General features: G+C 42.6%; 1 protein-coding gene across 1 annotated transcript in view; it reads left to right on the top strand.

The window, feature by feature from the left end:
* Window positions 1-12294: 12294 nt before the first annotated feature.
* The window catches only part of PDE10A (phosphodiesterase 10A), a 574288-nt gene continuing 559034 nt past the window's right edge, over window positions 12295-27548 (top strand). Inside the window, exons 1-2 of the mRNA XM_073337888.1 lie at window positions 12295-12829; window positions 13587-13796. Of these exons, the coding sequence (XP_073193989.1) occupies window positions 13706-13796 (91 nt within the window). The 5' untranslated portion in view covers window positions 12295-12829; window positions 13587-13705. The remainder of the gene's footprint in view (window positions 12830-13586; window positions 13797-27548) is intronic.

Below are 27548 nucleotides of genomic sequence, written 5' to 3'. Positions count from 1 at the left end.
CCCTCCTGAGCAGTCTTGATATACAAGATTGGCCTTTAAAACAGTGAGCCAAGCTCTGAATTTAATGGAAATAAACCCAAAAATACTGTTTGGTACAATTAATACAGTACCTTGGGCTTCAGAGTTTGAACAACACTAGAAATTACTGCTACTTTTCTTTCATTTATTTTTGGAGGGACTATTTTTATAGTGGAAGAACACAGGAAGCTGATTGTAGCTGGGTTCATTTACACTGATTTTATACGAGTGTAACTCCACTGATTTCAATAGTTACTCTTAACTTTGGCCCAGATCCTGAAACTGTCTCTAGCTGGATGGATGAATGGATCACCCTGCCCACCCAGAGCTCCACTGGAGTTAATGGAGCTCTGCCCGCATTGAAGTAGTTGCAGGGCTGGGGCCCAACATTGTGAAACGAGAATCAGGCCAACAGTATGAAATAGCACTATTAACATAATGAGAATGACAGTCTCTGATGTGATTTCATTAAACATACAATGCAAGATTATACTCTTTATTATCACCAGTGTAAATCTGGAGTAACTCCACAGACTTCACTGGAGTTATTTTAGATGTACAATGATGTATCGGAAAGCAGAATTTGGCCTACACTGTATAAATATCTGCCAGGAGGTACTGAATCCCCAAGGAATTTCATTATCCAAATTAATTTCTCTTTCTCAAACACACCTTCTATCCAGTAGATAATTCAGTTTTGGCCACTGGAATCCTCACAGCCCTGGCTTATAAAATGTATTTATTTAGCATTTTTATATTCACTGAGAATAGCGTTCTCAGTGCCCACGTGGAGCTCTCGGAGCTCACCGCTGAATTTAGTTAGCGGGCACTCCTCAACAATATGTATCCTTGTTTCATCTGCGCCGCAGCTGCAGCTTGGATTGTCTCAAAGATCCCAGTGGTGCTGGTTGGCTGCACAGAGAGAGGCCTTGCCCAGTCCAGGATCAATTAAGAAGGACCCACTAATGACATGGCAGGTCGAAGCTGGGTGGGTGAGCAGGAGGGTCTGTGATGAGGAACTGATTGGTGGTTGGTGTTAAGCACCAGTCTTCCCGCCCCAGGGACTCTGCTGTCATGTCCTGGCGTGGCAGCCTCGACCATGGTGGGTGTCATGATGAAAGATGTGTAGCTGGTGGGTTAAAAAGTTCGTTGAACAAGGGCAAGCTTGGGTTGGCATGTACCTTCTCCAGCAGCTTGCCAGCTGTAATATCCCTCCTGATGTAAGGGGGAGCAATGTGGCTCAGAACTGGAAGACAGAGAAGATGAGTCAGTCAGAGAGTTCCTGTGATGATGCATATTGTTGAGTTGATTTGCACATCAGCAAGTTTAGTGTGTGCCGACCGACTCCATACTGGCACACAGTACTTTGCTACTGAGTATGAGATGGCAAGAGCTGAGGTCCTGGGTTTGGAGCATCCGTGCCCCATGAAAAAGCTGCCAGTTTGCTGAGAAAGTTGTTACGTATCTTGACCTTCGCTGCTATCTTGCTCAGGTGGCTTTTGTATGTCAGTGTTCAGTCAAGGGTCACACTCTCAGCATGCTGGGTGTGCTTCATCATGCTTCAGCCTCTGGCCATTCTTTATGATATTTAGTTCCCTCTTAGCATTGGCTTGGTGGGGATGGAATGTGCTAGAAACTGTCCTGCTGGTGCTAGGCTGAAGATGCCATGTCTTGCAATAGTCAGACCTGAAGAAGAGCTCCGTGTAGGCTTGAAAGCTTGTCTCTCTCATCAACAGAAGCTGATCTAGTAAAAGAGACATTACCTTGCCCACCTTGTCTCACCAGTAAAAATAACAGGAGATTCAGGCCCAATGACAGTAGGGTTGGCAGATTTCTTTTGGCCCAGTCCTCCAATTTGTCTAGGTCACTCTGGACCCTATCCCTACCCTCCAGCATATGTACCTCTCCCCCAGCAAACTTGCTGAGGGTGCAATCCATCCCATCATCCAGATCATTAATGAAGATGTTGAACAAAACCAGCCCCAGGACAGACCCCTGAGGCACTCCGCTTGATACTGGCTGCCAACTAGACATCAAGCCGTTGATCACTACCCGTTGAGCCCGATGAGCTAGCCAGCTTTCTATCCACCTTATAGTCCATTCATCCAGCCCATACTTCTTTAACTTGCTGGCAAGAATACTGTGGGAGACCGTATCAAAAGCTTTGCTAAAGTCAACGTATATCACATCCATCGCTTCCCCCATATCCACAGAGCCAGTTCTCTCATCATAGAAGGTAATCAGGTTGGTCAGGCATGACTTGTCCTTGGTGAATCCATGTTGACTGTTCCTGATCACCCTCCTCTCCTACAAGTGCTTCAAAATGGATTCCTTGGGGACCTTCTCCATGATTTTGCCAGGGACTGGGGTTTCCATATCCTGGTTCTTCAGGAGAAGAATTCTTGGGGAAGATGGAAGAGCACATACTAAGTCCAGAGTGCAGAGCTCAAGGCTTAGAGGCCTGTGGGGATCCTTCTTCCTCTTTCAAACCTTTCTTTATTATCTGAGGTGCTGCAAGTTGTTATCCTTTTTTAAGTGTAAGGTGTCTCAGATGCCAAGGTGTGGTAACTGTTAGTAAGTAGTGACTTTTTTAACGGTGAGAAGTTTGCTTGTGTATATCAGTATATTGCCCTGTGTGCAAACAGCTTTCCGATACCTTAAGAATAGATAGATGGACGTTATGTCTCTTTCAACACACAGGATACTCATTCTGATTTTTTATAATTGCCAGAGATACTGGAAAGAAATAATTGAAACACTTGTGATGGTCACAGGGTGCTCTACTCACCAGTGGAATGTCTCCTTGTGGCCAAGGTGGGGGATTAGCTCTGCCAGTCTGACACCTCTTCCTGTAGGCACTCATTCCATCTTTCTCTCTCAGGGCCTGACGGCTCACTCTTCATGACTTGGTCCTGCAGCCAGGTCATTGTAATTGTCCCCTTCTGGGGTGGTTTGAGTACCAAAGTCTCTCTGTGCTAGCTGTTCCAGGCAGTCTTCCAATTCACTGCCCGTCAATGCTGCCACTTCCCCAGTGGCTGGCAAGGGAATCCAGGCCCACCCTCTTATCCAGTTTCCAGCCCAGGGATCTTACAACCAGCAGCTAAGGTCCGCACGATCCCACATCTTGCTGCTGCTTCTCTGGACTGCTTCCTATGTTGCTTCTTTCAGGTTCCTTCTCTACCCTTCTTCGTGTATTCCCTTCCCACTGGGCCAAACTCCTCACTCTCACTAGCCTCAAAGAGAGTGACTGCAGACCTCCTCCCTCAGCCCCTTTCTGCCCTCAGCTACCTGGCTTTATACAAGTCCCTTTCTGAAGTGATCAGAATTACAAATGAGTCTGCCTAATGACATTTTTCATGAAGTTGATGGATTTCCACTCCATATGGCTAAACTGTGACAGCATCTTCTCTCCCCCCTCCTCCCACCCCACCACAATTCAAAATTATTCAAAATTCATTCAAAATTATTCTGAGTGTAGTGTGGAAATCTAGTCTACAATTTGACAGAATACCTAAAAATTGGTATCCTTGTTAATTTGAGATCAGCCATACACAAAAAGAATGAACATGTTTTTACAGCTAAGACCACGCTTGTTGCATAATTATGGCTAACATTTGTGAACAGAGATAGGGCAGGTTGGAGCGGCAATATATGTTGGGCACATCTGAAGGACTTGCCAGAAAAAATGGAAGAAAAGAACTTCATTCATGGAGGAAAAAACATTGGAATACAGGAAGCAGATATTGTAAGTATAAAGGAGCAAATTTAAATCACAACTCTCTAGATTACTGCCCTGATTCTTCTCCTGTTCTGTTATGAGGAAATGGAAATTAGTGTAATGAATTTGCAGTACTTGTTCTATGCTGAAATAGCATTATTTTATTTTCTTTATTTACAGCAGCACAGTTTGTTTCTGCAAACGGACACGATATTGGCTCACTAGGGGCATAGAGTCTCAGGTGACATTTATAAATACACATTTCATCCCCTACAAATTGTTAAGCTAGGAGATCAAAAAAAAATCTATAAAGGTGGTCATTTCCTAGCATAAGAAAATGGGATCTGAATCAGTCCTTTGGGTTTTCTTTGTAATATGTTTTAGTTTGTACTATGTGCAATGTCAGCCACATAGGGATACTTGATCATTATTGCTACTGTAAATTAGCTCATGGGGCAGAAAAATGGTACAGATGTCAATAGGTTCCAGCTTTTATTTTTCAATGGGAGAGGTGGTCTGATCAAAGGCCTAGGAGCCAGACATGGGCAATGGGTATCGTAGGCTGGGGGAGCTTGTGCCTCCCCAAACAGCCTGGCATGGCCCCGCCCATGATCTACCCCAATCCCCCCTCCTGCGCTCTGCCCCTGGCCCAGGCTGGCTGGGGCTGGGGCTGGCTAACCTGCCTGCCGCAGGGACTCGGAACAGCTGGCACTGGGGCTGTCTCACCTAGCCACTTGGTGCACCAGGGCTGGAGGTGCTGTGGCTGCGCAGCCTGGCCGCCTGGTCCTGGGGCCGCGGCTGTGGTGGGGGTGCTCTGGGCTCCTGCGGGGGAGGGGAGGCAGGAAGGGAGAGAGAGGGGTGGGGCCTTGGGCACAAGGGAGGGCTAGCCTCCCTCAATGGCTGGGTCACTGGCCATCCATGGAGCCAGAGACTCATAAGTAGAGTTGGGCAATTTTGCTTTGGTGAATAGTAAATTCACTGAAAAATGCATTTTTGGGGTCACCAAAACTATTGGTCAAATTTGATGAGAAGCTTTCTCTGAGGGGAAAAAAATGTAGAAATGTCAATACATTTTGCAGTTTTTAATGGCAGTGAGAAAAAACAAAAAAATTCAGCCTGATTAGAAACAAACCATTTTTTCCCCAGATTTTCCAGATCAGCCACTGAACTGAAAAATCAATTATTTGTTCAGCTCTACACTTAAGTCTGAGTCTGCCTCTAATTTCCCTCCATGGCCTCGGTCAAATCACAGAGGGTCAGATTCTGGCACCATTGCTCATGTTGAATAGTATCTCACTCCATGAATGGAAGTGCTAATGGATCTTACTCCATGATGGAACTACTTATGGATTAAAGCACTACTCAGTATGAATAAGGGTGGCAGAATGGGCCTTTCTATTCTTCTGTTCCCTATTCTATAAAATAAGGATAATAAAATTTAGCTACTTCCCTGGGTGTTGGAAGGATAAATAGTTAGCTTTTGCAAACTATTAAAAAAATGTGATATAAATGCTAAGGATTATTCTGTCAAAATATGAAAGAGTATATTCACCACTAAGGGTGAAAGTTTTGCTATGAGTTTTGGAGAAGGGTTTTGCAAAGATTAGTCCATACTGATACAATATCCAGAGCAATATATTACAAGTGACCTCATGAAGACTTATTAAGAAATAACGTTCATCTGCTTGAGAAAACTAATATGTCACTGGATGCCTGGAACAGCTTTCAGAGTAGCATCCGTGTCAGTCTGTATCCGCAAAAAGAACAGGAGTACTAGTGGCACCTTAGAGACTAACAAATTTATTAGTTATGGAAAATACAGTAGGACAATTTTATATACACAGAAAACATGAAACAGTGGGTGTTACCGTACACACTCTAGTGTATTTTCTACTGCATGCATCTGATGAAGTGGGCTGTAGCTCACGAAAGCTTATGTTCTAATAAGTTTGTTAATCTCTAAGGTGCCACAAGTACTCATGTTCTTTTTGCTGAAACAGAATTGACTCTCATGCCATGAAGACTGTTACATGGTGTTAGGTCATATATCAGAAATGTATGGGAAATATAGCTTTACAAGTTTGGCTAATCGTTGGCTATTTAGAGGGATTTTACTACCTTGATGGGGCAGTTTGGCTAATCTTGGCGACTGAAAGAGTTTACCTTAACATATAGCACTTCCTTATCTCTGAAGTCATTCTGCATGAGAAAACCTCTCTGTTTTCCAACTGCAATGGCCACTGTCATACTTCAGTATCTCTGGGACAGCTCCTGGCTTTAGTGCTGTCAGCCGTCCCCTCCCCCAAAACAACCATAGCACACAGGCTTATGCAGGATCCCTTAATATATAGCTTCATGTATTTTAGAGGCTTCTCATATCTATTCCTTACCTTCACATAGATTCAATCCTGTTTCTATTAAAGTTAATGGCAGAATTCCTATAGTCTTTAACAAAAGCAGTAGCTGGCCCCCCAGACCTGATTGTCATTTGCACCAGGACTGCTATACACCTCTTTGACAATGTAAAGTGGCCTTAAAGTGGGTGTATATGTGTAAATAATTACACTTGCACCCACTTTAAAGTGTATCTGAGAATCAGGCGGGCTATCTGTATTGTCACATACCAAAGCCTGATCCCATTAACTTCAATGGGAGTCGGACACAGCGGTCTTCAAGGAAGCGCTTGGAATGTTCCAGGAAGGGTGTCTTGTTTTTTTTCCCCAGGGTTAAAATCATAATTTAGATCTGAAAAGTACTGTGCACATAAGATGCTGCAGATTTTTTTTTTCAAAGGGAAGGGAGTGTAGAGCTCTAGTGATTCGACTGAGTAAGGTAAGCCTTCTGAGGGAAAGGTAAAGAAGAAAAGAAGTTTAACAAAATGTTTTTCTTTTTTTGGTTTTTTGACTCTAGAATATGGTTGTTTGCTCTGTCTGCACTGGAGTTGAACTGAATTTTGTATATCTGTGTACTGTATAAAGTGGAGAACAGGGCTTGCCTACCACTGCTGTTTCTCTCTCCTCTGGATTTTTAATTTTATACCCTTTAAAATAAGCTGCAGTCATTCCACCTAGTCAGTAAAAAACATGAATGCCCCTCTGTAAGCACGATTGATGGATTCAGCTGGTAACACCTCCTTTGATTAAAAATAAAGTAAAAAGTAAAGTGTTTGCAAACTGAGCTATTTTTATTGACGGTCTTTCATCTGGTGATTTCAGTACTGTCTCAGATGAGGCAAATATTCAGTCTAAATGCATCAGGCTGAAAGCAGTATAAGTCAACCTCGTATGGGGAATCAATTTAGCAGAGCCTTTACTTCCATGATGGAGGGCCTAATCCTGAAATCCTTACTTTTGGAGCCTGCTTCAAAGATCCCTGAAGTCAATATAAAGACTCTCATTGACTGTAATGGGCTTTGGCCCAGTCTCTCAGTCTTTATTCAGGCAAATCATTGAAGCTAATGGAAAGACTTCAGATTTAGGCCCACAGAGTTTGAATTCCTTACTGGTTTGAAGAGATGTTAACAGAATAATTCCCACTGATATCCTTGACCTCTGTCAAAAGATATGAAAACAACACTTGGAATTCTCGGTAAAATAGTTGATCAAAACCTTTGAAAAATGAACAACATTCAATAAATAACTTTATAAAAGAGTTGGTTAATATAGATCAGGAAAAAGCAAACTAACTTAGTTTAAGATCTTGGTACGCTGCATTTTTTACTCCTAAAGGCATGCTGAGTTACAGCTCACCATGCTGCCATGTACAGAAAAAAGGCAAATTTTATTTTAAAGGGGAAGTAGTGAGTACTATGTTTTTTATTTGCAAGAAAAGGCAAATACTGCCATTGATAAATTACTCCAAGCTGGCTGCATTCCCATCCCCAAAGAAACCTCACCCCACTTTTCTTCACTGGAAAATTACCTCCAACCTTCGTGTGACATGCGATCTGACCCAATTTCCCCCTTCCTCAGCTCCTCTGAGAGCACCTCTTAAAGAACAAGCATTAGGTCAGCACTATTATCTTAGAAAACCAGTCTTGATCTGGAACTCTACCACTAATGGCATGGGGATGTCTGTCCCATTTTCTTTCTCTTCCTCGTCTATTGCACAAATCAAATATCTTAAAGAAATATCAAGAGAAGTTGCTTAAAATGGTCCAAAGTGTGTAGGAAGTGGTGGGAAGAAATTAAGCAGAGAAATATTTAGAATAAACAGTAAGAAAAACTTCCCACTGGTGCGATATAATAGAGAGTGGAATAAAGTTCTGAGAGAGGTGAAATTAATTAATGTTTGACTGGACAAAGCCTCAGAGAATATATTTTATGGAACAATCCTAGTCATCCCTTGCCAGTATCACAATACACGACCTAATTCATATTTCCACCTCAAATTTCTATGATTCAATAATAAAGAACAAGATCTGGCGGCATGATTATAGTATTAGTAGCAGCACTTCTGAAAAGCCAGAGCCAGGCTGTAACTTCCTAAAACATGGACAAAAGTCCTACAACATGTTACAGAAAAAAACAAACATATATTTGGAGGGGAAGGATTAGGATATAAAATTTAAAGGAAAATTATATCCCTGCTATAGAATATTGTAGGGTGATTACAAAAAATCCTCCAGGCAGGATCTCTTACTCCAGTTTTATCCCTATTAAATTCTCTAGAACAATTATATAAAAAAGAGGATGGTGTTGCTGGGTGCCCAAAAAGGGGACTGTCTGGGAACCCCCGCCCCCCAAAATTTAGACACCTGGTAAAATTGGTGTAAGCAGGGTCTGAATGAACTCTCCCCTGACAGCTAGTTGGGGAGGAGGAGAGACTTCAGGAGCAAACTGTATTTACATGAACACACTTACTCTGCCAAGATATCCAGCAGATAGAGCTGTGTTGCTCAAAGTGATCAACTTTGATTTGTAACCCAACACCAGCCATTTTCGTACTGAATGCAGGGATAGTGAAATGTTGTTTGTCTTTATTGTATGAATAAAGGGAGCAGAACTGTCCTTAACCTGTCCCAAATGAGGGGGTCACCCGCACCTGAAAGGACCTCGTTAAGCCAGGGGCTCGAATGCCAGACCCTGTGAAAATAATGGGGTGGGGACAGGTGTCCCAGCAAGGAGGCGTGGACTGTCCCTAAATGTCCCTGGTCTGGTTTAACCTGTTCCTCACTGTTCAAAGATAGAGCTAAATAGGCTCCGTTAGGAGCCTTTGTTATTTTAAGTACTTAAATGAGAACTGAAATCACTTGTGGTGGGACAGTGTTTCTGCCTAGCCTGCTAAAAGCTGAAAGTCACTGACCATCACTAAGAGACTCACTTGCAGAGGTCACAACACAGAGGCAGGTGGCAGCAGAAGGTGACTGGTAGTCAGCCGGTGGGAGCAGGGAGCAGTCAGCCGCCAGGAGCGGCTGGTGGGACAGACAGCAGTGAGAAACTGCGGCTGGCGGGGCATCCAGCCAGAACAAGTTCTGAGATGCCAGAGCAAGTAAGGTGCCTTCTTCCCTGGGTGGGAGGTGAACTCACACAGATGCATCTCTGAACCCTGGATCCTCACTGGCCAAGGACAACTACTGAGAGTGAGGTGTGCTGAGGGAGCAGAGAGGGGCACAGTAAAGGAACTTTTGGTTGTAGAACTCAAGAACATGAGGCAGAAGCCACTTCCCCACACACTGTGGGGTGGGTGTCTTGCTCCCAGTTTTATGATTATGAATCCTGATTGTAGCATTTTCCCTAATTAATGTCGGGTGACTTCCCTCCTTTCATTAAAAGTTTCTTTTCTACACTCAGACTCTGTTCTTGCGAGAGGGGACATATTGCCTCTCAGAGTCACCCGGAGCCGTGTGTAATTTTCCCAGGTTACTGGGTGGGGGCTCAAGCTGGTTCTGTGTTATATTGTTGAAAAGGAACCCCTAGATATTGAACCTGGCCCTGGTTGCTACCAGTTCCACCTGGCAGAAGGGTTACATAGGAATGTATAATAAAGAAGACAGTTACTGGCTGTTAATTTGAAAAGCCTCCACATTCACTTGATGGCCAGATCCCTCAAAAGATTCACATGGAAGACTATCCACTTTATCTTGACAGAGACATTAGAGGCCATTTGTAGCCAGTGTCATAAAATAGTGGGCCATGCTAGCCAGCCATAAAATTAGTTCTGGCATGTGTTTGTTCAATCACTATCTACATCCCCATCATTCCTGATTATTGCCTTCTCTTTTCCCCATCAATTGACTTTGAAAAGAGCAAGAAGTTAATAAGAGCTCAACATCTTGCAGGTAGTTGGGGGCCAAATTCACCACTCTTACATCACTTTTACTGTGGTGTAATTCCATTGAAGCTACTAGTGTAAAATTACACCAACATAAAATGGGTGTAATGGATTAGAGAATTAGGCCCTGTTTGGGTACTTTTGCCCATCTAAATGCTAGTTTAGACAAACCATGTTCAAGAGGTGGAGATGTGTAGAAGCATTTGATAGTAGCTTAGAGGTGAGAATGAAGAGATATATGGGAGAAAGCAATAGCTGTGACTTACCTCAAAAACTGGGCCTGTTCTAAAAGGTTATAATTATTGCCTGGGGAAATGGACAGCTTTCTCTCCCAGGGTTCCAATCACAACCTCAGGAATTCTGACTACCCCAGGCTGGCTTGTAAAAACAAAGCACCTCTGGGCCAGTTATTGGTGTGTATGTGTGGTATTGATGAGCTGTCTGCAAGACCAGTCCAAGCCAATTTCTTTATTTAGGTTGGGTGGAGGGATCTATTATTCATAAGGAAAGACCACAACAGCGATAGGTGACATTTTATTCAGCGACATGACTTCCTTTTCATATAGTTTAGTGACTGTTCATATTGTGAAAACAGGGATAGTGAGTGGCACCAAACCACTGCCGGAAGCAGGGCCGAATGCCCTAAGAGCTTCATTTGGTGTAAGAATATGTAGCACATACCTAGGACCTTTCAGCGGCGGGGCTGAATGCACTTGTCAGAGGTGGGGTAATAAAGTATCCTTTTACAGATGGAGAAAGAGACACAGAGCAATGAGCAACTGACTTAAGGACGTGCAACAAGACACCGGCATAGCTAGGAATAGAGATCAGGTCACCTAGATCCCAGCCCACACTCAGGTCACTAGCCCATGTCTGTGTCTTCTCCCTTTCATTCCCTTCCCTTGTGTCTTTGAAATGAAAGGCAAATGTGAGGGGAAGCTGTGCAAGTTTCTTCACTGAGCGCTTTACTGCCCATCCTGTCTGGCATCAGCCCTGCCGGGTCCCTCCTGGGCCTCTAGTGAACACAGTGCCACTGAAGTGTGGACTGTCCAGTAGGGAACAGGGGCCTGTTTAGGATGGATTAGACACAACACATCCTGCATTTTAGCAGGGGGTTAGACTAGATGACCCTTGTGGTCCCTTCTAATCCTATGGCTCTAAGATTCTGTGATCCCGCTCTCATTGACATTAATGGCAAAACTCTCACTGGCTTCAGTGGGGCTGGATCAAGCCCTAAACGGTGATCTCCCACGCGCGTTTTCATATCGGGGAAAGGCGTGCAGGTTGCGGTGTCCAGAGATGCAAGGCTGCTCCCCTCACCCACTACCTTACTTTGCAACTCTGCCTATGCGTGTGTTTTCATTTTGCTGCATGCAATGAGAGTGCGGCGCAATGCTGATGCTAATATACTTGGTCCTATCCTGGAGCAGCGTGTTGTTGGCAGGCAGTTTCTTTGGTTATTTAACACCCGAGCTGTCATTTCTAGGACACTAGATCACGGAGGGAGGATCCTGCTTATTTCCCCCTCCTGATAATTTTGTAGCTCCAAACAGTGACTGTGGGAATTGGGAGTATTGGGTATTTATATAATGTGCCCCCCCTCCGCCCCCACACACCTCAGTGTAGCAAAGCTTGGCACACAGTAAGGAAACAGACTCTATATGCGGCCAGAACGATGACAATTCAGCGAGCCCACACGGCAATGAACCGCTTGCTTCGCATCCCCTTTTTTTAAAAGCACCTTCCTTTCCACGGCTGCAGAACAAGATCGCTGCTGTGTGTACAGCAATAAAATAAAATTGCTCCTTAAGATTAAGCCGTGCACCCCAAACACTTTAGCATGAACCCGATCTAAAATGCGCTGGGGAGAGATGGGAGGGAGAGCACTTCCCCAGCCTCCATCAACCTCTGCCTGGGGAGAGACGAACAATTAACATTTCCCCCGCCCCAATATGTAGAAATCTCCCAAAGTCTAGTCAGTTACAAAATGTTTCTGGAGCTGAGAAACAAGCTTCTGATCGCAGCGCTGAGACCCCCCCCCAGCCCCTTCTCTTGCTGCTTATTGTTATTATTTATTTGTGTTGGGGGTTTTTCGGGCGGCGGGGGCGGGAATCAGCTTCAGTCTCTTGCAAAAGGTCCAGGCTGCTTACGTCTGAGCGCCCCTTATCATTTCAATGAATGGCAATTGCAGCCTTGGTGCTGTTATAGCAATGAAGCTACAGACGTCATTGCCTCCTGTTGGACGTGAGATGTGTCCAAGCATCAGCCCCTTTTGCTTAAGAACAACTCTTTAACTTCCAGGCAGCCGGCAGACAGGGTTTTATGAGATCCTAAGAACCAAACATTTACAGTATATATATATACACACACATATATAGGTATAATACAAACACACACACACTGTATATATGTGTGTATATATATGGAGAGAGAGAACTAGGAAAACCTGCTGCCACTGCAAGCTCCACTAAAATTTCCTGATCAGCTGAGTAGCTCGCTGCATCGTTTTGTTAAATGCCACCTGACGGGAAGGGATCATCACTCAGCCTGTGCTCTTCATTTTTGGTAGCGAGGAAGACTTGTTGAGCACCTTGTTCTCCAGCGCCCAGGAAGAAGCCCTGCTGCTGGGAGCACAGAAGAGCTGGGATCGTGCCCTAAGAGCTCCCCGAATTTCACCCACTTTGCAGCTGCTGTTACTAATTGAGGCCCCCCCCCCGCCCCCCTTGTCTCTGTCTCCCGGACTGAAGTGGGAGCGAGGATCTGCTCTTTAAAGTGGATCCGAAGGGGAAGGCAGAGATGAGCTGGTGCATAGTTCTGAGGGTAAGTTGCTCTCTCCCTCCACGTAGCATCAGCCCCGAGCCTCGGCATTGGGTTGGAAAGTGGGACAGGTGTGTGTGTGGGGGGGCGATGTTTGTGAAGGCAGGGGGAGAGCGGCGCTTTTTACATCCAGGGCTGAACGGGTTACCGGGGGAGTGCGGGGGCCGGGCACTGACTTCACAGCGGAGTTTGCAAGGTGCGAGTTCCTCGTGAATATTCCTAGCCAGCTGCGAAGCTCAGCAGCAATGCCCCTGCTCCCGCAGGTGCCTGCCTGGGCGGCCAGTGGCCACAGCCCGTGCTCTCCTGCACTCCGAGTTTGGGCTGCGGGGGGGCCTCCAGCCACCTAGGGGAGAACAGCCCTCCCCGCCGGGAAGTCAGGATCCCCAGCTACAGCACACATGACCCCTACACCTGGAAGCGCCTGTCGTTTGTCCTCATCTGTCTCTGCCCCCGCCCCTTTCTTTCCCTCAGTCTGTTCGAACCATTTTTTTAACCCACAGGGAGCCCAGTACAAATAAATATAAATCACCCCCTCCCCCCAGCTGGCCACCAACAAGTGTAAAACCTGCAGAGGTGCCTATTGCCTCCCTCTTGAATGCTGCCTCTCTCCCCCAGGTGGATAGGAAAGGGTGGGGGGAGCAACCCCCTTAGACGTGGGGCTGAATTGATGGGATTGTGATTTGTAGGATTTCTCCACTTAGTCCCTGCCTCCTACTTGCTCTCCAGCCACTCCAAAGTCTCTTCCCCTCTCTTTAAGCAGCGATTTCTTTCAATCTCTCTCTCCCCCTCTGTGTGTGTGTCTCTCTCTCCCTTCACATACACTCATCTCCCCGGAGAGAGAGAGAGAGAGGAGAAACCCAACTCCCAAAAACCGGCCAGATGTCGAAGAAACGCAAAACCCTGGAGGGTAGAGGATCCGGGCTCCCCCAGGAGGAACCCAGAGCCTGCTTTGGGGGCAGCGAGGAGCAAGGTAGGGAGAAGGGAGCCTGCAAGTGGAGGGGAGGCAATTGGGAGTGTAGGGGGATCCCAGCACAGGAATGCATCAGCCTGGCTTATCTCCCTGAGTAAAGAGAGCTATAGAGGTGACTTTAATAATTAGGCCAGATTGTTTCCAATAAGGGCATTAAAAGAGCAGGTCTGCTGTGATTGCATCAACACTGAACTTTGGATGGTGAAGGGGTTAAGGGGAGCAGGAAGGAGAGAGAAGGGGCTATATTGATCGATTGCTGAGGGGGAATTGCAGGTTTGCTGATCAATCCAGATTCCCTTCACCACTTGCTGTTTGTCAATTGCATTGGTATATTCACACTGTATCATTGATTAGCAGCTTGTGTAAATTTGTGTTTACAAGGTGCTCTCAGCTTGAGCAATGAGTGGTATATTTCTGAGGTGGGATGTGTATGTGGGGTTTTTTGGGGTGTGTGTGGTGTTCCATTTTAGTTCATAAGTCCCCATCCCTAATATGATTTCAGTTGCGTCATGTTGAGGCTTCAAATGCTGCACTTGCACAGCACACTTCGCATCCAGCTAAAGTTGGTTTTTCAACAGCTTTGCTGTAATTTTCAAGCTCTAAGTATTTGTGATGAAAGCTGTTCGTCACATTTTGACAAGATAATATCAATGTAGAAGCTGAGCTGGTGTAAAATCAGCTATGCACACAAGTATTAGGGAGTTCTGCAGCTGATTTTTTGTTTGTTTCAGTTAGCCCAATAGTTTCTTTCCTTTGTGTTTATTTTGACTAAGTGGGCCCAGATGAGCCAAGCCAAGCTACAGTGTTTTAGGGGTTGTGGCTATAATGCAGAAGAGAGGAAAAATACCAGCCAGATTAAAAGCAATGTTTAAAGCTGTTTATAATGGCTTTGAAGACTAAGGTGGGAGATGATGGTGTGTATGGTGGAGTAAGGTGAAAATGTAAATTTATTTCTTACCATGTTAGAATTCAGAAATATGGTGCTTTTGTCTTAGCAGGTGCAAACCCGAGTATAGAGCTGATAGGGATGGAATGAGTGTGTTCTCCAATATGGAGTCAATGGTCCTTTTTATAAAGAATGATAAGGATCACAATGTCACAAAAGTAATCAAAAATCATGAAATTCAGCCTCCAAAAAAACACAACCCAATGCAAAAATCTCTCTGGTGAAGTGAAATATCTCAAATCCGGTTCCTGGCGTGCTCTTTTAGCTTCGTTAGAAAGAAAAAGTCATAGTGATGCACCATTTATCTCGAAAGAGATTGTTTAGGGTTTACGGGGCTGTTATTTTAAACTGCTCGTCTCTCCCACAGTAAAATAAAATCCATGTCCATCATTTCCTAAAACCATTTGTCCATTAAAACAAATACAGTCACCTGAGGAACATTTTTATCTCTCTGAATGACTTTATTTGCATGACAGCATACAGTGTTTTTGCAATCAATAGGGAAAAATTGAGGTTTTGCTGTCACTAATGGAGAAAAGCTTACCTCTTTGCCAGGTATAGATGATGTCAGACACAGAAAAGATATTCAGCATTGACCTGAAAGTTGGTCTATAGGTTACATATCATTTTCATTTAATTGGGGTACCAATGGTGTGTATGGAAACATGGTGAACATTATTGTAATGCAGTGGTGTGTATATGGTAGTTGTTTGTTTTTGTTTTTTTTTTAAACTCCACAATAGTACTTCCTACAAGATCTCTGGTTATGTAATGAGGAACAGAAAACGGCATTTAACTTTATACAGATATTTTTCTTGTTTTGGAAGTACACTGAATAAGAAATAAAATGAAAGTGGAAAATTATTTAGCAAAGCACTGATCTGCTTGTATTAAGAGAGCAAATAATAAATATCTTGTAGGAAAACACACAAGGTATTTTGCAAATCAAACTGGATGTGAACCTTGCTGTGCCTATATGATCCAGGTTTATGCAGACTATGGCATTGTAAATTATGGAATTTTAGTTTAAAATCTAGTTTTTGTTAATGAGATCAAGTGTATTTTTATGAACATGTAGTGATTTTTATTTTATTTTCTCCTTTGTATTTCACAGAAAAGAATGCTGCTTGCTAATTATATTGTCTGTATGAATATGTAACTGTAGAAACCATTAAGAGTGTTCAATGTACCACAATACTGTAGTGAGCATATTTTGTGCAAAATGGTGGATGTGATCTTCTTCTTCTTCTTTTTTTTTTTTTTACATCAGATGTACAGTTATTTTTGGTTTAATCTGAAATGATTTACATGCTGTGTGTGCTTATGGTAGGTTTTCTACCTCTGTAGAGAGAACATGCTTATTAGATTGGCAAGGGGGTGTAATATTTTCCCAGAAGTATGAAAAGGCCATGTAACTCCTGAGATTTAGTTCTACAATGTACATGTAGGGTGCTTGTTTAAATCATAGATTCTAGTTTACTAATAAACCAAAAAATAATAATAAAAGCTCAGATTTTTGGACACTACCAAACCCAGCATCTGTGCAGAATGCAAATGCAGCTCAACTGTGGGGCCTTCTTCCAGTGGCACAGACATGGACCATAGAGAGACTCGTTCTAGTTTGGCCATCTTAATTCTGTGCTCTATTTGGTAAATCAGGGATGTGCTATGCTAAATAACAAGTATCCTTACTTTGAGGGCCTATGATGGTTTAAAAACATCTAGCTAACATAGACTAATTCCAAACTGCTGCACTGTGTGTCAGTTCTTTGGCCAAATTAAATTAATGCTTGTGGAGCTTTATTCTTCTCCCACATGTGTTCAGTATACATGGGGCAGGCTGGTGGACACCATTTAGGCTGTGGCATACAATTTCTAACCTCCTTTGGGGTGACTTTTTTTTTAGTCTTTCACAAAGCATTTTATGAAGGCCTTGCTAGAACTCTCTCTAACTGCTCCTGCTAAAATAGGGCCTGACATTGCAAGTTTCGGACATTCAGCACATTGCATTGAGCGGGAGTTTCCAGCATCAGATCCTTAGTAATGAAGTGTGGAGACCAAACAGGCCTAATTTTGACCTTGCTTACATCAGTTTGAATCAGGAGTATCTCCAGTGAGGTCAATGGAGTTCCACCAGAGTAAATAACCTCAGAATTGAGCCCTATGGATATGTGCAACTGGTCAGTCAGTGTATCTCCATGTCACATTACTAGCAGCACCTTTGGCTGCATCTTGCTGGTTTTGGTGTCATTTAAATGGCTGAGGATCTTGGGTCACAAATTGAAAGCCTGTGGTGGTGACTGTATATTGTATTAGGGCATACTTAATGATCCAGAAGACCTTGTATGTCCCTCTTTTCTATGTTCCTTTGAAAGCTGGTGGAGAATGTGCAAAGATGGAGGGCTTTAGCTACAAAAGAGCAAGTTAAAATGGATTTTGTGCTCTCGTAATCATGGAACACAAAATGATATGATAAACTTAAAATTATTCAGTAATCCTATTCACAGCTCTTACTTTTGTCATTATCCAGCAATCACTGCTTTAGTGTCAGACAATATTTCAGACAACTTTTTGTGAGGCGTTTTGTTGGTGTGGGAGCTGATGGACAGAATAACTCTCCGAGTCCTCGCTTGACCAAATGCTGCTTTCCTGTACACACATAACTGAGAATAAAATTTAACCTGCTGTATTTTTCTTTTCACTGTCTCTATTTTAACAGTCTATGAAAGTAGATGATTTGTTTTTCTTCAGGTCCAATTCTGTACTGTGTTAAATACCCTCAGCTTTCACAGAGATCCGTGACTGTTGAGGCTTTCAGCATTCTGCCGAACTGGGCTCCTGACGGCTAGCTTTTTAAAAATTGTTTAAAAACTGTTTTTTTTTTTTTCTAGAGGCAAACTTGAGCCCCAATCCTGCAGACACTTATGCACATGTGTAACTTTACATATATGAGTAGTTCCATTGAGCTCAGTATGACCAGTCCTGTGCTTGCTGGATAAGGGGTCTTGGTTAATATTAACCAAGTCCTCTTGAGTTTCGTTCCCGCACAAAGACTCCAAGTTAAAAGGCACAGTTGGGATACACCTTTTTCTCTGACTAAAAATGTCTAGTTATGTGAGATCTTAAATACCTACTGAAAAATTATCTTTATGCCTTGTATTTTTGATTGGTATAAAGTATTATTGATTAAATCTTGTAGACAGTTTAGAAAAATAAACTTCTGAAATCTTGATGTGGGCACATCAAAATATAGGAGGCCAAATTTAGCTCTTCCTGCAGATTTACAGTGATGTAACTGAATTAGGAGTTTGACCCAATGTTTGCTTTACATTGCTGCTTCACTCTCTCCCTTTCACTTGGTAGAAGCAGTTACATTCAAATACTGTTCTCTACATTCATTGTCTGTGTGCATTTCTGTTGTGTACATACAGAAGTAACCTGGCTACTTGTCACCTTCTGGGTAAATTATAGAATCGTAGGACTGGAAGGGACCTCGAGAGGTCATCTGGTCCGGTCCCCTGCACTCAAGGCAGGACTAACCTATAATTCCGGTGCTTCTCCCTTACATCTCTGCACTAGTTTCCTCCTTCCCCTCTCTGTGCTCAGCCCAACATTTTCTCCTTCCCACTGGAAACGATACAAAGAAGGGCAACAAAAATGGTGAGGGGTATGGAGCAGCTTCCATTCAAGGTGGGATTAAAAAGACTGGGACTGTTCATCGTAGAAAAGAGATGTAAGTAAGGATCTGATAGAGGTCTATAAAATCATGACTGGTGTGGAGAAAGTGAATAAAGAAATGTTATTTACCCCTTCGCACAACACAAGAGCAAGGGGTCACCCAACAAAATTGATAGGCAGCAGGTTTAAAACCGCTTTAAGGAAGTCTGTTGAATTCATTGCCAAGGGATGCTGTGAAGGCCAAAAGTAAAAATAGAGTTTTTAAAAAAAGAATTGGATAAGTTCATGGAGGATAGGTCCATCAGAGGCTATTAGCCAAGACGGTCAGGGATGCCACCATATGCTCTGTGGGTCCCTCTGCCAAAAGCTGGGACTTGATGACAGAGGATGGATCATTCAATAATTGCCCTGTTCTGTTCATTCCCTCTGAAGCAACTGGCACCAGCCGTTGTCGGAAGACAGGATACTGGGCTAGATGGACCATTGGTCTGACCCATTATGGCCGTTCTTATGTTCCATTTGTCTTCTCCTTCCACTTGTGATTTCAAGTCTTACGTTAATCAGCTGTTTGAAATATAAGCCAGCCACATTCCTTCTTCTCCTCCTCAAATGCCTGATCCATGAAGTGTACAGCTCATAATGTCAGTAGCCACTCTATTGTGTGATCTGTGTTTATTCTCAGAGTGTAGATATTTTGGAACAAACTTTTTTGGGGGGCGGTGGTTGTGTTTGATATAAAGCATTGAGTATAGCCTGGTACTACACATGTACTGCAATGAAGAAAGGGCAGCCCCTGTTGGCTTTTGCTGCAGAAGCCTGTGTATATGTGTACCAAATGAAAAGTAATCCAGTAGGAAATTTCTAGGGGATGTGGCAAAAAACTGGAGAGTAAACAATGCTTTTAAAAAGTTGGCTGGCTTCATGGGCTAGTGAGTTGGGACTTTTGATCTTGAGTTGTCACTCCTCTAGCAGACAAGTACTCAGTTACCTGTGTTTGCTTCTCAGAAACATACTAGCCTTCTCCCTACATACGCATTTCCGGTCAACTGAAAGAGTAACATCCAACCCTTGGTGCTTTGTCGATGATCACTGTGATGTAAGGGCCTTCTTAGGAAGCAAGCAAAAAAAGCTTTGAGACCAGTTGGAGTAACTACAGTTAACTGCTAACAAATTCATTCTGAGGGCTCTGGAAAGATAAAGGGTGTCATGTATGTAAGCAAAGTATAAATGCAACTAACACACTAGGTAAGGTGTGTGTCTTAGTCTACTGTTGGCTCTATGGACTAAATTCAGCCTGATGAAAGTGAGGGCAACCTCACTGACTTCAGTGGAGTTATATCCATGTTCACCAGGGCTGACCTTGGCCTTTGATGTTTGCTATGGTGACTTACTGGTAGTGGGTTTAAGGAAGAGAGGATGGGAGAAAACATAAGTAGAGGTATGGATGCCGGGGAAGAGAGATGATATGTCTTGGTAGATAAGATTTATGGATGATGCAATAATGCTTTGTACAAACTACCAGGAGAAAAATAACTCCAAGTTGTTGTTGTTATGGAGAATCAACAGAAACAACAACAACAACTATTGAAACCTCCCATTTCTATTCGTTTAGATCCCAGTTTAAAAAGGTACTTTGCACATGCCTAACTTTAAGCATGCATTGGAAAGCTTAGAGTTAGGCAGGTACTAAATTAGTAACTTTCTGAATCAAGGCTTCAAGCGTGGGAGAGTCATGCTCACTCCTGTTGTCATAATGGCCTCTTTTAAGAGAGTGATCACTAAGGTTATGTTTCTAAAATATATTGGAGTAGGTTAACTGTATCTAGACCTGAAGAATACAGTTTGGTTTTGAAGAACTGTGAGGGAGAAATTTAGATCTTCAGGGGTAAGATTGTAGCCTACATGTTAGGGGGAAGTAATTTTGCCACCTGATGCTATGAGGTAGAGCTACTGGAAGTGCTGACATTTTGAATATTTGACATAGGCACTTTTTCCTTGGCTGAAGAATGTAACCTGGGACAAGTCACTTATTTTCTCTGTAAATAAAAATGGGGATGACTTCTTAACTAGAGGGGTGTGGTGAGAAGAAATTTTATTGTTTTGGGGGCACTTGGATCCTTCAGTGATAGGCCATGTAAGTACTTAAGATAAAATTTTCAAAATCACTAGTGCTTTAAGAGCGTAAGTCCCATTGGCTTTCAAAGTTATTAGGCACCTTTGAAAATATTCCCCTTGGAGTCCAGTAGTACCCATGTCTGATTTTTGTTTTGCATTAAGTGGAGTTAGTAATGAATGTGTTAGTATTACATTGTCCTGGTCCTACTTTCATACGCTGGTGGGTGTAAGACAAAATTCTTCATTCTATCTCTCTCTGGATAGAGGTGCACTAGTATACAAGTATTTATTGACCCAGAGGTAGCAATTATTAGCAAAATGAGGGCTGGCCCTGAAGTTGGCAGTCAGGAGCCAGGTTTTCAGCTAGTGTGAATCCATGTAGCTCCATTGACGTCAGTAGTGCTATGCTGACTTTATGCCAGTTGAGAATCTGGCCCCATGCCTTCTTAAAGATGATTCACAGATTTCTGTGTGTTTGACTTCAGATGCTTCCTAAAAATGTCAGTAAGTGATAAAGTGAAGAATTCAGATCATGGAGGGTAAAGAATAAAAACAAGGCAAAATACATAGATCCTGTAGGAGCCTATTACAAAATAATGGAAAAAGTAGTGGAGTGTCCCTTTAAGGTGTAGTTGTTACTCCTAGGAAGCCTCTTAAAAATTTCTGACTTGAACACAATTCATTTTACCTTTTTCTTCCTTGCCATTTTACTTGTTGTCAAGTATATTTCCATTTAAACAACTGCTGTCTCATACAGCTTCTTGCCTCCTTCCTCATGTTGCAGTGCGTCACATTGATGGTTTTGAGTGGACCATGGTGGCTTGGTGTGATGTCATTAAAAGCAGGCTTATAACCTCTTTGCAGGATCAGGCAGAAGTGGAAAGTGGGTTGGGAGGGGGACAGTTTATCTAATTCCTTTAATAGTAATGGAATGTATAAAGTAATCAAGGCACCATGTATTCCAGAGTCCTAGATTCTGTGGGAGACTGATCGTATGGAAGCAGCTTCATTTACATTTAAACAATGGAGTTTTTGAATACATTAAATATGAAAATAAGACTATAATCAGCCCCTAGGGGCACCCTGTTATTTATTTAATATTAAAGTTATCTTTTGTGGTTCTCACATTTTTCATTATTCCAAAGATTGTTGTAATAAGCATAGCCACATTATAGAAGTTGCCAGGGACAATGGTGGAAATTATGGTGACTTGGTAGGGGACGACTGGGGCTTCATATACCGTGGGAGGAGAAGGAAGTTACCTGGGATTGAGGGGTTAAGCACATTTGCTGTATGTGTCTGATTAAAAATGATAAACAGTGAAGAAAAAAATCTTGATTATTTAGCAGTCCACCGGAGCAGTTCCTACTTCCTAGAGGTATGCTTTCAGATGTCTGCAGTCTCAGGAAGATACCACAGCTTTGATTTAACCTTGAAAATGTGAGCCTACGGTTTCTTTTCAACCATAAAGGGATATGTATGTTTTTTCCAGTGAAAGTTTAGATTCTATAACACAGTTCTGCAACTAGGGGTGGGTTCTGGGGCCAATTTTGGGGAATCACACAATGTAAGGGACTAGAATATTCTGTAAACTGACTGATCGTTAATAGAGCTGCTTTTTCCCAGTTTGCCCCTATACTAACATTCTTTTTTTATTAAACATACCATTTGTCCATCGGCATGCATACCACTATTAGTATACATTATCCACAACTTAAAATGAGAGAGAATATAAACATACCTTAGCATGAAGAAGCTTGAAATAATTTATTTAGGCAAGGTTTAAATGCTAGACAGAAAAATGAAATGCTGAAATTTAGGCAGAAAGATGAAAATGCACTTTAAGACAGAAAGACAAGGGTGATACTGAGAGTTTACTTTGGCCTATAACCAGCAGCAGTACATAGATACGTGGCCCCAGGAGAAAACTGGGGAAGGAACTGTGACTTGGCCACCTCTCTTTTTCTCTCTGGATTTCCCCCCCCCCCCCCCCTTGTTTCAGGTCTATACCAGTAGAAGATTACTTTCTTCTCTCTGCTGGCTCAACTGGGCTGTTTGGGGCATTTAGAGAGGGGACGGCAGGGGGAAAAAGGCAAGCCAAGGCCCCACCTATTCCCTGCCAGTTTACAGAAGAAGGAGAATTGCAGCTCCTCCCTTCTCTTCTCCCTCATTTTTCCCCCACACCACACCAACACTGTAACCATGCACAAAGATAGCAATATAAAGTACATGCAAAGTGTATGCAGCTTCCACATACACATGCCTTGTAAGCAACCTTATTTGAGGGTCAGAGTTAGCTTAACTTTGAGAAATGTCAGATTTAGGTAGCAGGAGAAAGTTATGACCATACTGTTAAAGCCCTAAGCAGCAATGGGATATACTGTAGAATATTAAGAAATTAGGCCATCTGCAAGCCATAAATGCATGGACTGAGAATGACTGCCAACTAGTGTACTTACTGCTAATGTTCGGGTAGAAGAACTACAGCAGATCTATTATCTCCGGATAGTTGGAAGAATGGACAAGCTAAAGTCCTTCATTTTTCACTCTGTGGAAAAAACTTTACTCATCTTTCAGCTCAAGGCACTGAGCCTTTCCAGAGGGTTGCTGGAGATGAATTCTATTCTGAAATGTATTCAGCCACCTAATTTTTGTTACAGGAGTTCTCTGTAAAAGAAAGGTGTCTATTCATAAGTAAACAGTTAGTTAATAAGGTGCCAGTTGCTGGTGCTCAAGAATGTGGCACATTTTTCTTGGGTTTTGTAGGACCAACACATCTTCTTGTTGAGTGCTGCAAGTGGCTTCTTGTGTGTGGCTCTTAACAGTTTATATCCACTCCGAAACAATAACTGAAAGTCATGGAGACCTTGTGTGTTGCTATTAGGTTTTTCCAGTGTCCTGAGAATGAATAAGCGATCTCTTTTTATTGCACTGTTACAAGGCAAGCAGAAAGTATATAGGAATAGAAAGCGCTGCGTCACTTTTCAAAAACAGATAGCGTGTGATTTCATTTATTTATTTTTAATGGCAAGAATATATTCATTAACCTTTCTGTTTTTCTCTTTCCGTGACTATAAATAATGAGTGTACCAGTTTTTGACTAGAAGTTCTTTGGATCAACTCTGCTAATCATAATGCTATAAATTTTTAATTCAGGACTAGGATGGGATTTGTAGGGAGAATGGGGATGGGAACAGAGAATCCTAAACCTTTTAAATGAGGGAACATCTCATTTTATTCACTAAATATATTGGCAAAACCTCCTGGTTGCACATCTGGCATCTACATAGCTGAGATGTCTTTGCCCAGCCAGGTGCTGAGGTCATGGCTGTCTAATTTCAGCTGACACAACGAGGAGTCTGGTGGCACCTTGAAGACTAACCGATTTATTTGGGCATAAGCTTTCATGGGTAAAAACCCACTACTTCAGATGCATGGAGTGAAAATTAATATATATTGGCATAAATCTATACTGGCACATGAAGAGAAGGGAGTTACCTTACAAGTAGAGAACCACTATTGAAGCCCAATTCAGTTAGGGTGGATGTGGTCCACTCCCAATAATTGAGGAGGAGGTGTCAATACCAACAGAGGGGAAATTGCTTTTGAAGTGAGCCAGCCACTCCCAGCCCCTATTCAAGCCCAAATTGATGGTGTTAAGTTTGCAAATGAATTGTAGCTCTGCAGTTTCTCTTTGAAGTCTGTTTTTGAAGTGTTTGTTTTGTTTTTGTTTTATTTAAATCTGTTATTGAATGTCCAGGGAGATTGAAGTGTTCTCCTACTGGCTTTTGTGTGTTATTCCTGATATCTGATTTGTGTCCATTTATCCTTTTTACAGAAAGACTATCAAGTTTGGCCAGTGTACATGGCAGAGGGGCATTGCTGGCACATGATGGCATATCACATTAGTAGATGTGCAGGTGAATGAGTCCCTGCTGGTGTGGTTTGGTCCTATGATGGTGTTGCTAGAGTAGATATGGGGATAGAGAAGGCAACGGGGTTTCTTACAGGGATTGGTTCCTGGGTTAGTGTTTCTGTGGTGTAGTGTGTAGCTGCTGTTGAGTATTTGCTTCAGGTTGGGAGGCTGTTTGTAAGTGAGGATTGGCCTGCCTCCCAAGGCCAGTGAGTGGGGGATCATTTTCCAGGATAGGTTGTAGATCGTTGATGCGCTGAAGAGTTTTTAGCTGGGGGCTGTATGTGATGGCCAGTGGTGTTCTGTTGTTTTCCTTGTTGGGCCTGTCCTGTATTAGGTTACTTCTGGGTACCTGTCTCGCTCTGTCACTCTGTTTCCTCACCCCCCCAGGTGGGGAAGCATTCTTAAACTACAATACCCATCTGGGGAAAATCCACACAGTTAAGAGTAGTTCTTTCCAGTGAAAGATGAATAAATAGACGCAGAAGATGAGTGGGAAGCTTCTATTAGTGGGAGACCCATGACGATGCAGCTGCTCTTCCCCTCTCCTCCGACTCCTACCTTCTGCTTTAGGTACATCTTTCTTTGTACTTACACACACACTCACCAAATACAGTGAAGGCTGCACTAAGGATCCATCTCCCAATAGGCAATCCCTTGCTTTAAGGGACCACTAATATTTAACATTTTTATAGTGAGGTTGTATCCACAGGCCACAATCCAGACTGGGGGCCCTGCTGTTTTGGGTCATAGTATGACGTAGTCTTTGCTCAAAAGAGTTTACAATGTAAACAGACAACATAAAGCAAAACTGAGAGGTACAGTGGTACCATTTTTTAAAAAGAAGTCCTCAAATTATCTCCCAGTTCCTCCCCTCTGTTCAGATTCCCTAGCCAACCAGCTTTGCCATTGCTGGCCCAAAGTGCCTTCCTTTTACCCTGCCCACCTTCTAACACTGGAGTCAGTTTGGCAAAGAAGGGGAAATAAGTTAGCAAGAGACTGGCCAAAAGCACATGATAGCAGGTCGGAAAAGGGAGAAGGCAGGGGGCCTCTATCCATCCATGCTGGGCCGGCTCTAGGGTTTTTTGCCGCACCAAGCAAAAAATTTGCCGTTCCGAGAGCGCAACTGCCCAAGCCAAAAAAAAAAAAAGGCCCTGGAGTTGTGCTGCCCCAAGCATGTGCTTGCTTTGCTGGTGCCTAGAGCCCGTCTTGCATCCATTCCTACTCCTTTCCTTGTTTCTTATTTACTAGTACAATTTTGCATGCTCTTTAAAAATGGCCCATCTTCAGCAACCATTATTTATGGTAGTCCTTTGGGATTGTACAGACTTTTTGCTCTTTTTGTAATGTTGCTGTTCTGTGACTGGGATCCCAGTGGGGGTCAGCTGTGGTCATTCAATTAGGGTGAACTGCAAAGAATGGGGCAGACAATCCCCATAAAGCTGGTGGATATTCCAATATTTAGATTTACCAAGCCAGCATAGAACAGCCTCTTTATTATCTTCCTGGTTACTCAGAAGTCCAAACAACACAGTTCCCTTACAGTGCTCCAGCCTCAGGCCTCCATCCAGGTATCCACATCAAATATGATGAAAATTTCTGTAAATCTTATTTCATCATATATTTAAAAAAAAGGTTTTACTAATCCCAAAGGACCGGACACATTACCTCCCAGGTTAATGAATGTTTCAGATCTTACCCAAATACACACTACAGTGAATTCTTATTAACTAAACTAAAATTTATTAAAAAATGAGAGAGAGAGAATGGTTAAAAGATCAATATACATATAGACATGAGCTCGAGTCATAGCAGAGATGATGAGCTTCATAGTTGCAAAGAGTTCTTTCAGAAATAGTTCATAGTTTATAGTCCAATGTCCAAGTATCATATTCAGGGTGTACCAGCATAACTGAGACCTCAGTCTTGTGACTCAAACTTCCTCTGATAAAGCCTAAGCAGATTGGAGATGACAGAATCAGGACCCAAGGATCTTTTATACAATTTCATGTCTTTTGACAAGTTGGAGTTCCTCAGGGAACAAAAAGTAATTAGGATGACTTTGAAGGAGGTCCATCACCAGTACTTAGCTATATGGATTAACATAAGGCCATTTGCTTGTTCCTCCACCATTCACAGTACATTTCAAAGAGAGATGAATACTGAGAGATCCCGTGTTTACAATTCATTTAAATGATAGGATGTTCTTTTGACCTCTGAATTATCAGAATACAGCATAGGCAGGGACTGTTGATTACATTGTTGACCCTACTCACACATATGTAAATACACAAAAAGACAAACATTATCTCCACGTGCCTTTTGAGCGTTATTTATTTTGCAGGATGTTTAACCCTTTCTAGCCATGCATCCAAAAAAAAAAAAAAGGCATGGAGGAGAAGCAAAGATGAAATCTCCAAACAGAAAAAAACCCAAAAGAGGTAGTTTGTTAGGTAGCCAGTATGTAATTCTGATTTTCCTCAAGGATTTAGATGGCGTAGGTTTGCTGCAATTCTTTTGTGGCGCAAACCTGTGTAGCTCAGTTTACACAAGCATGTTTATAGAAACAAAATTATGAAATCCTCATTTTGTGTAACTGACCACCTAATCAATGAAATTGTCATTACGAAGACGGATTACCTTATACTGAGGCTAATATAATGTTTCCACTAAAATGAAACAGCCATCAATATTTTTAAAAGTAACAAATTTTAAATTGCCATAGCTTCATTTTGATCTTTTTTTTTAAAAATTCAGTAATTTTTTGAAAAAAAATTAAGGCCCTTACAGTTTCATTCTACTCTGAAAAGTAATTGTTAAAAAAAATACATTACCTTACTTATCAGATCTGCTCTCTGTGGGTATTCTGAGATGCATCTTCTGTCTTTCATGACAAAGTACATTAGTTTAAAATATATATATTTATTTTTACTACTTTTAACCCTATGTAACTTTAGCACCCTCATGGCCAAGATGGAGTCTGCTCTGCAGGCAGCTCTGGCCAAGAGAAGGCGCACGAAAGAATGCAGCAGGAAAAATCCCTTCCACCCTAGGGGCACCTGTTCCAAACCCCCGAGAGTGAACACACCCACCCATTGGA

The sequence above is a fragment of the Lepidochelys kempii genome, chromosome 3, assembly GCF_965140285.1.
Source record: "Lepidochelys kempii isolate rLepKem1 chromosome 3, rLepKem1.hap1, whole genome shotgun sequence".
In the NCBI taxonomy this organism is placed as follows: Eukaryota; Metazoa; Chordata; order Testudines; family Cheloniidae; genus Lepidochelys; species Lepidochelys kempii.
This window is presented reverse-complemented; position numbering and strand designations above follow the sequence as displayed.